We start from the raw sequence: 9,487 nt of genomic DNA, 5'->3' as shown, positions 1-9,487 counted from the left end.
TCCATAAGATCGTGTGGAAGAACCCCCTCCATGTTCATACCATACTCCTCATGAAGCTCTTTGGCTATATAGAAAAATTAGGTCGGAAGAAGGTATTTCTCCATATTGTTTTTTCCTGCAATGTGGAAATATGAAGCTCATTAGACATTCCCTCATTATAGTAGAAGAAACACCTAAGCATGCTTCGTGTATTGGAAACATGAAGCTCATTAGACATTCCCTCATTATACTAGAACAAACACCTAAGCATGCTTCCTGTATGCCTTTATTTTGGATACATTTCAGTAATGTAAAATTCAACACAAAGATTTTGATTTACTCTTTATCACATTTATGAGCTTGCCAATGCAAAATTTGTATTGTATAGTACAAAATTCAGTATTGTAAAGTGCCTTATTTAATATGTTAACCTTCACTTCCCTACATAGACTTAAATTTTTGTTTGTCTCAAAACACATATACTTGCATGCCTGCAATGCAAAGAAAAAGGTGGGGTGGAAATGTAGTCTTAAGGTCGTTCTATAGGCCAAGAAGGCTTGAAAAGTGTCCAATTGGATTGGTAGTCTAAGTGCCCGAGGTGTGTTACAAATGAGTCCAAAAGGCTCCTCAAACAGAGTTGCGGTGCGAAAGTTATGGTTGATTAAACATGGAATGGTTTGCAAATTCTTGATGGATAGGGCAGGTGGAGACAAATGGTTATTTCAAATGTCAATGGCTAGGTATGAAGTTCTCAAGTTATGGAGCATGCCAGTCTTTCGGAATCATCAATCGGAGCTTGAACGGATAAGATATGGCCAGCTGAAAGTTTCCCCGACGCCAGTTGTGGGGAACTTTCAATGGATTGGTAGATGTGCCATCAGAGAGTTTTTAGACCTCGACCATGTTTTGAAAGTTAATATGTAGTATGTGAAACTGGCCGGACCTGACGGTTCGTCCATCAGGCTCATGGTTGCCAAGTTACGACTCGCTCAAGATTGATGCATTTAGCGGTGATAAGGTGCCACATGACTTTTTCACTGTTTTGACGGCCTTGGTTTGCAGCTTGGAGGGAGTGGAGGTTCGATGGGATGATTAAGGCTTGAATCGGGGATCTTGCCAAAGCAAAAACAAGCAATGGATGAGCATCAGGAGTATGCTCATCATAGGCTATGCTTAAAATGTCCATATTGCACAAGCACTCATTTGTCAAACTGAGGGATTAGCTCTTGACACAATAAATTTTGCTTTCCCTTTTGAAAGCCTATGGTAGCCTAGGAGAAAATGAGAAAGGTAAAAGAATACATGCAAGGGTTTGTCAATAGGGGGTTGTGAGTGCAAAACTTGGGCTTGGCAATGCATTTGGTGATGTGTACGTCAAATGTGGTGAACTTCCAAAGACACAATACGTATTTGCGGGCTTTTCATGGTGTAGTATCATGGAATGCACTACAAGAAATAAATGTTGAAGATGGAAGTGGTTAGAAAGCATTCGCCTATTTTGAAATGTCTAGAGGCTTAAATTGAATTGCAATATGTGGCAAAGGTGAGATAGATCCATTACAACACATTGGGATATTTTTTTGCACCAAAATCATGGCAAAAGCTTGGAAAAAGTGAAACAATCACAAAAGCACAAAAATAGAAGCTCGCAAATAAAATGCACTCCTCCCCTATTAGTCGGTGTAGTTATGTCTAGCAATAGTTTTTATGGCTGGTCATGAACATGGCAAGAAAATTGTAATTTATTTGGTTGTGTTAATGTAATCCACTCACAAGTGTGAGTTTTGAAAAAAAAACTTACAAAACGTAGGGAGAATACTTTAACAATCTTCAAATATAGTCAATTTATCTCTAAAATTCTCCATGTGTACGTTTACTTGATGAGCCCAAGGTCCTTTTTTCAAATAAGGCCACCGTATTGAGGCACTTGGATTAATCTTGAGCATAGACTCCCGATCTTAAACCAATGGACTATCACCTCGCTCGAAAAAAAAGTAGCAGCGTTGCTTCAAAAGCTTTGCCGATAATAGTACGGCAAGGAAATCAGCGGCACAAGGAGATTCTAGTGCAAGGAGATCAGCAACACAAGCAGACTCGAGCATAGAGGAGAGCAAACAGGAGCGTCGACAAGGTATGTTGCTGTATTGCACTATGTCTCTCTCTCTCTCTCTCTCTCTCTCGGTAGCACGGCCCACAACAAAAACTCAACCACCAAAGTAATTGGAGAGTCCCTTGAGGCTCGCATAAATGGAGTCATTGAAGATGGGGAAAGCAATGATGGTGAGGCTAGTAGAGGTGACTTTTCTCGTGCCGTTGTAGCAAATCATTACGTTGGCCGGGGTTGCGGGGAAGGGGACGACGAAGCAACTGATGATGGGAGAGAAGACAGAGGCAAAGAGGTAGTACTGGCCAACGGGTTGGTCTATTGTGAGGATAATGTTAATGGTCTATGTACTTGGTGTCGATCGCCACGATAGTGAGGGTATGTCCAATGACGCCGACGTACATCTAGAAGTTGAGGGCGGCATTGATAATTTTGAGCAAGTAGGTTTATCCCTTGTGATGCTGAAAAAAACAGTGGTATCTGCAATTACAGCAATGAAAAGTGGTCTTGCAGAGCTTGGGAATTGAACCTATGTCGTATTTCATTTTTATAATTGTACTTGCCAGCGACTAGTTGTAGAGAGAGCCCCAAGATAGCTATTGATGGCAAGAGAATCGCGCGATCAGATTATGTGAGCACTCGCCCTATACAACTGGAGTTTAAAGAATGAGGTGCTAGCTAGACACAGATCACACTCAGTTGTCCATCTTGGTCATAGCCAAGGCAATCGTGTAGATCCGGGCTGGTAAGGTGAGCAACTCCATCGACATAGCCAGTAAGCTATCCTAGATTCCTAGTGGTGGTGCATTGAAACCACCGGTTGGAGAGATCAAGGGGTTTCTTCCCCATGCCTCACGTAAAGGAGTGAGTGAAAATGTCACCACTAAAAATCTTGGTAGGCCTATATCAATTTCCGTAGTATGATGGAGTTTTGAATCTCTCTTTTGCACATTGTAAGAAGCAAGTACTGGAAACGCCCCACGAAGAGGAAGTTGTTGGGTTAAATAAACATAATTCCAACTGTCATGCCTCGAGAAACCAAGAGGCACGAATACCTTTTCAACGCTGACCTGCCATGCCACACACCCCATCTCTTGGCGCAAGTCAGATCAGCCCCTGAGGTTGGTCATGAAACCCACGAAGTCCCTTCTCCTGCTGCGCCAGAACATACTGAAGCCTTCCCACTATGTGCTGAGGAGGCTACCCTAATTGCAACCTTTCTTGCTGCTCTGCACGACCCTGAAGACTCTGACATCGCCGCTGACCCCTGTGTGGATGAAACCTCAGTCCGGCCCCTTGCTGCTGCTCACGCATGCGCTTCTAAAGCAAACCAAGAGAGCATTGCTAATGAAAATGTTGTCCTTGATGAAGAGGACCATGATAATGCTGTGCTTTTTCTTGGAGAAGTCAATGTTTCAGATGCTGATATGGACTTCCTGACAGCCGATCTCTCAGCCGATCTCTCCATGGCCGAAGAAACAGATGAAGCCGCAGCTGTGCATAAGGTGTTTTCTGGAGAGGTTCTTCCTCCAATGCATAGGTTGCCAGTCGGCACCCTCGAAGCCTATTCTGAGCATTTTATTGAATCAAAACTGGGACTGCCTCACCTCAATTTTGCTGCCTTTATGATGGCTCAAGACGCATCCGATTTTGAATATTTTTACATAGACGATGGCCAGCTGGTTGGTTTCCGTCTTCACGAAATCTTGGGTCTGATCCTCCCAAGAATCGATACAGTATGTTTTATTGTACGTAGCAAATGAACTTCAACAACCTCCAGAGGAGCAGACTCAGCCAGCCAATTGTATTCACATGGACTTTAAGATTACAACCTGTACAAGAGCACTCCAGCTTGGACCTGCTCACGATGATGAAAAGAATCTGCAAATATACACTGATCTTCAGCAGCCAGCAGCCCTCATAGAAAATCAAGGCCTATTTGATATGTTCGAGGCTCCCACACATGTGAACCTTGAAGCAACAACCCATGCTCTTACTGATCAGCGAAGCAGTGCTTCTGAAAATGAACCCACACCTACTGATGCTGATGTAGCCTTTTGTGCTGATGGCATTGAAGATTCTGCTACAGCCAGCAAGCCCCTTCTTTTACTTATTGCTCATGTTCTTCTCAATGATGGCCTTCATGGTTCCCGTTTGAGAGTCTCAATAGATAATCAAGACACTGATGCAATGAACCCTTCCCCAACCAGCATCCCATCAGTCTTGAGCTTGACCTTCAATTTCCTGATGGAACTTGCATTGGTGGACTGTTTTCTCCTATTGATGCGGATGATGCAGATACGACGCTCGTGTCAAGGTCGAAAGGGGGGAAGTCTTGCTGAAATGATTCAACCTCAACACTCGCTCGTGAAGCCTTGTGCGTTCGAAATTCTGGAGACAAATTTCAAGATAAAACCTTGCCAACAGCTGCTTTTTATCCCTCAACTCCTGTTTGATCCAGGATAATGAGCTTTAATCTCCATTGTACAAATTTCAAATTATGTCTTGCACCGGTTGCATTTGCGACCACAAAAAAAGAACGCACATAAACCACTTCACATAGGCACTATCTGATGCACATGTATCTAGGCCCATTCTCAATAAACGTATACACAATCTTCTCTCGGCATTCAGCTGAGGGGGGATGTTGGGTTAAATAAACAAAATTCCAGCTGTCACGCCTCGAGAAACCAAGAGGCACGAATACCTTTTCAAATCCCCATACACAAGCCTACTTATAACCTCTTGTAACCCACGAATATAACAAGAAGTGGACACACACCCCTTCGTCTACATCTCTGCGTACTCTCTCTTCTCTCCCTAATCTCTGTGTGTGTAACATGTAAGAATCTCTGATGTACACTCTTGATAGTGGACGCCCTCCTGGGCTAGTACAACAACAGAAGTGACATATTGCTTACTCTTGAGGTGCAAATGTGGTATAGTTGATGTGATGTGCATATACAACAAGCTTTGCAACATTCATGGGTATGCCAAGAGAACCACCTACAATGGCTCTATTCTGGAAATGTTTAGGTTTCATAATCGTCATATGTCAGGAAGGCTCTTATGCCTCTCCTTGTCCTAGTCTTGGAGGTTTGTGGTGTCTCCCATCAAGTCAAACGGCATCAATCACATGTGGAACATCACAATTTGATCTCAATGATCAATTCAAACATTTCGAGTCAAACGGCATCAATCACATGTGGAACATCACAAGTTGATATCAATGATCAATTCAAACATTGAGGCATTGCCCTTGTCGTGTTTACGGTTTCTGTAGTGCTACTTGTACTCTACTATGTATTTTTGACAAATTGTACTACATCTCTCAGCCTCTTAGTGAATCCATACTTTACAAAGCCCTTGTGAGAAAGGCTCCTATGCCTCTCCTCGTCCAAATCCTAGAGCGTGCAGATTGCAAGATATGTCCAAAATGGTTTTGACCTGGTAAAACACAGTCTTGCCTGCATGTGGACATTTTTCATAATTCCACAAGCCTCAAGGTGCAAGCAAAGATGATTGCATATTTGGAGTGTGGATTTCTCTTTGCATCAAGTGAAAGCAACCCTAAGGATTTTTACTGAGCATGGTAATTACTGCATTCCAGCAAACGTTGTTTTGACATTGGCTTGCCAAGGTGCTCGGTGAGATGCCATATGCATCTGGTACAACTTACGCTTGTCTACATCACTAGCTAGGTAGATTTGTGAAATATGCTTGTTACATCCTAAAACTCTAATCCATACAAGTTGAGCAGAGCACCGACAAGAGACCCGACTAGCAATCTTTTTGTGACTTGTCTCAACCAATTCAATGCCTTGTCGAATAACAAAAGCCTTCAACATGCAAGAATAGGTCATTGCATGTTAGTCATGGCTACTTCTGAGCACCATTCCTCGTTCTCATGGAACAGCTGGCTTAAAGCCTTTCCACTTGCATTTTAGACATGTTATCTAAAATGGGGAGATGTGGAGCTTGGATGATTGGCCTTTGAGCATGAAATAGATTTAGAGAAATGTAATGCTACAGCATCATGTGTTAGTGAGTAACATATATGCTGGAGGTTGCTTGGAAGCAGCCGGGATGCAAGGTAGTATGGGCTTCATAAAAACTACTAAATATAAAAACATCCCCGCCAGTCTTTGGCTCTATTTTAAAGGTGAATGATATCGAGAGGAACGCCATCCGTACTAATGCCAATGAGTGTAACCTAATAGTAGTTCGTCAGCTGCTGCGTTCTTGTATTATTAATGAGTGGACTGAATATGGTGCCTTCCGCTATGGGGACGCTGGCCTCAAGATGCTTATTATCATGTGGAGTTAGGAAGCACAATACATAACGGGGGTTAGTGAGCAAGGAGGCAAGAAGACATAATTGATGACCGAAGAAGTTTACAACACACACACACACACATAGAGAGAGAGAGAGAAGGTAATACCGATCAGAGAACATAGAACATAAAGTTACATCTGCGTGTTTTGTGTATGGCAGGGAGGACAGATATTCACAACACTGCATGTTCCAATTGCACAAGTGCGACTCCAACTCGACAACACTTCAAGGTCCGTTATCTGCATCCAATTTTCCATGCACATGTGTTTGCTTGGCGCAACACATAAACGCTACGAGGCAGGGCACGGCTTTCGTTTTTTATAAATTTTTGGAGAGACCACAGTGCGAGCTCTCCACCATACTTTTGTATGGCACCTCTATATGACGTGCGCTATATACTTTGTACTTTCAGTCTGTGACACTTCATTGCAAGATGATATGTTTAACTATTCACATTTCTTTTTGGTAGCTTGACTCAAATATCGGCCTGTACTAGATTGGACAATCGAAAAGGAGCAGTACAACATTGTAGGCTAGTAAAGCACCTCATTTATTGCAGTTTATTCATGCTTTACCTATTTACTTGTTTTGGAATTTTTTGCATTACTTCCTTTGCTTCGGTTTCTTTGTATCTCATTTTCAGATTTATATACTCAATGTCGATGAACATATGTATATGTTAGTTACACATGCAACTCTCTGCATATGATTGCTAGCCAATGCATGTGATGTATTACAATAGTGAATACACAAGTAGTGAATGCATGTGGTGTATCATAGTAGTGAATTCACCTTGTGCATCTTTACTTCAGCTCTAAATAATTGATGCCAAACTATATATGTCCTTGTTACTCTCATACTAGATTTCAGTATGAAGTTTTCAAGACCTAGACGATTACAGTCTAAGCGTCAATAATCTAGGGAGCAAACTGTAGCCAACTTGAAACTATCTTATCATCCATATGCTAGGTTGTCATGGTATACCTCACAAATATAGCGATAAACGAGGTTGACAGACATATAAAATAGACACTCATGCTGCCCTCACTTCTGTATTATTACTGGACTCTTTTTGCCATTGGAGCAGCAACAGCAAGACTTAGTAGCAACATTGCATCTACAGTCCATTACCATTTCAAGATACCAACCACAAATTAACATTATCTCCCTCTCTAATCATGAGATCGATGAGCAATATTTGGACATAAAAGAGGTATATATTTTAATTATACACGAGCTACCAGCCATTCGATGAAAAATTTATTTTAAAAGACTTTTTGTTTGCAAGAATTTACATGTAGCACGTATACTAGAAAAAACATTCATTAGTAGACATAGTCGTACAACCTCACTTGGATATAATCTCAACTGCAACCATCCCTATTATCTCTAATAATTGATGCACTTAACTTTGTCTCCTCCCATAAAAATTATAGAATTTTTCAGATGTATATCCCTTTCACGCTGTGCCGTCCTTGCCAAATTAATCATGCTCATGTTCCCTTCAATGCTAGATGCTAAATGTCAATTTCCACATGTCCTGTTATATTCTATAGATGTTGTATGGAAAGGTCCACCAAGCAAGACTAGTTTCCAAGTTTTTATAAGAAAGTTTATTTCGAGCATTGTAGTGGAGGTTGATGTCTTTTAATCATAGCTTCCAAGCTGAATAAAAGCACAATTGTAAGTTTCATATGTGGCATCGTCATATGAGTGGGCCGATATTGTTTGTTTGTTTGTTTTTTTTTTTTGGGGGGGGGGGGGGACCATGACTTTATCTCACATGGGGTGTGAGCCATGGGATTGAATCTTGCCCATCACAGTAATCTTGAGGAGAATGGGAAACTTATCTTCTTTGTGTATAAAGGGGACATCCCATTGAAGGGCATTCCAAGCTTGAAATGCAATCAGCCGTTGTATCCACAAAGCGACGTTCCGGTCTAGAAACAATTGGCAAAATGTATGCCTATCGATTGGGCATCTAGTCCAAATGGCCATCAAGAGAAACAGAAGGCATTGTCAAGTGCATTGGAAGCCTTTACATATAGACAACCAAATTACAAGTGCAAGTACAATGAGTATGGCAACAAGGAGACATAGCTTAAACTTCATGTTTTTCAACCATAACTTCCACTTTAAATCCTTGGCCGTGCGATTATAGCTCTCTGCCTGTAAAGGCAAGAACAACAACAAGAGAAGAATTAAGTGGGAGCCTGTAGTGGGGTTTGAGCTCAAGACATATGGCGACAAAAAGCGGCCACCGTTAAAACTTGTGAAGATTTTGAAATACCTGTACACCTAGACTTTTGGCGTGGTCATACACCTTGGCAATGTTTGCCCCTCTGTTCATCGTCTGCAAAAAGAGAGAGAGTGAGAGAGGCAATGGAACGCTTTTTGCATGGATGCGCGCGAGAGAGAGAGAGAGAGAGAGAGAGAGAGAGAGAGGGGGGGGGGGGGGGGGGGGGGGGGGGGAGAACCTCATCGATGTTCTTCTTCATGATGTCGGTCACCTCTGTGACTTTCTTCTGTAAGTGGGCGACGTTGATAGTGGTTTCTTGAGAGCGATCCTGCTCACAATCCTCCATTTAACTGCAGCTGAGCTAGCCTTCACGTATGCCGCCTTGAGTAGGGAAGTGTGTGTGTGTGTGTGTGTTCGTTCCTTGAAAGAGAGAGCGAGAGGGAGCGAGATCGAGAGAGTATACGCCGGCAGATATACTTATAATGGAAGGGCTCAGGCTGGCTTGCCTCCCAAGTCCGGTTGACAGTGTCCACGCGCTCACACGCTTTAAGTGGCCGAAACTTCCGCGAAAACGGAGGGAAGCTTACATAGGGGACTCCTTATCTCCGATCCCCCAAAAATAAATGAACCCTTGTCGCCCCCAATAAGTGGGACAAAAGGCCGATCGTTGTTTGTATGTCTCCTCCACAACCTATCGCCAGGCGTCTCACCAGGATTGTTTTTTTTTACACCATAAAGGGGGGCGCTTGTGAATTAAATTAGAAGGGCAAAATTACATGATATGCAAAATTACAAGATAGGTTCGGAGCTAAGCTTCCATACAAAACAG

General features: G+C 42.4%; 3 protein-coding genes across 3 annotated transcripts; 2 read left to right on the top strand and 1 right to left on the bottom strand.

Moving 5' to 3' along the window:
• The first annotated feature begins 3,108 nt into the window (after positions 1-3,108).
• LOC147456129 (uncharacterized) lies at positions 3,109-3,846 on the top strand. The gene has a single exon (XM_086514679.1). It carries the CDS (start codon positions 3,109-3,111, stop codon positions 3,844-3,846), a length of 738 nt encoding a protein of 245 aa, XP_086370805.1.
• Positions 3,847-3,882: 36 nt separating this feature from the next.
• On the top strand, positions 3,883-8,003 carry LOC147456128 (uncharacterized). The gene has a single exon (XM_086514678.1). It carries the CDS (start codon positions 3,896-3,898, stop codon positions 4,547-4,549), a length of 654 nt encoding a protein of 217 aa, XP_086370804.1. The 5' UTR covers positions 3,883-3,895; the 3' UTR covers positions 4,550-8,003.
• Positions 8,004-8,254: 251 nt separating this feature from the next.
• On the bottom strand, positions 8,255-9,118 carry LOC147456127 (vesicle-associated membrane protein 724-like). Its single transcript, XM_086514680.1, has 3 exons — positions 8,897-9,118; positions 8,710-8,772; positions 8,255-8,588 (listed from the first exon to the last, which is right to left on the bottom strand). The coding sequence occupies exons 1-3, from the start codon at positions 9,002-9,004 to the stop codon at positions 8,439-8,441; spliced, it is 321 nt and encodes a 106-aa protein (XP_086370806.1). The 5' UTR covers positions 9,005-9,118; the 3' UTR covers positions 8,255-8,438.
• Positions 9,119-9,487: the final 369 nt, after the last annotated feature.

This window comes from Adiantum capillus-veneris, chromosome 6 (genome assembly GCF_014529385.1).
Source record: "Adiantum capillus-veneris isolate H3 chromosome 6, ASM1452938v2, whole genome shotgun sequence".
NCBI classification, from domain to species: Eukaryota; Viridiplantae; Streptophyta; class Polypodiopsida; order Polypodiales; family Pteridaceae; genus Adiantum; species Adiantum capillus-veneris.
Note: the sequence above shows the minus strand (reverse complement) of the source record. Positions and strands in the feature narration are given on the sequence as shown.

Excerpts from the sequence above, each read along its gene's own strand:
- LOC147456129 (XM_086514679.1), top strand. The coding sequence starts at position 3,109 with ATGCCTCGAGAAACCAAGAGGCACGAATACCTTTTCAACGCTGACCTG.
- LOC147456128 (XM_086514678.1), top strand. The coding sequence starts at position 3,896 with ATGGACTTTAAGATTACAACCTGTACAAGAGCACTCCAGCTTGGACCT.
- LOC147456127 (XM_086514680.1), bottom strand. The coding sequence starts at position 9,004 with ATGGAGGATTGTGAGCAGGATCGCTCTCAAGAAACCACTATCAACGTC. Across the intron at positions 8,773-8,896 it reads TGAAGAAGAACATCGATGAG|ACGATGAACAGAGGGGCAAA; the intron begins GTTCTCCCCCCC and ends CTCTTTTTGCAG. Across the intron at positions 8,589-8,709 it reads CCAAAAGTCTAGGTGTACAG|GCAGAGAGCTATAATCGCAC; the intron begins GTATTTCAAAAT and ends TTGCCTTTACAG.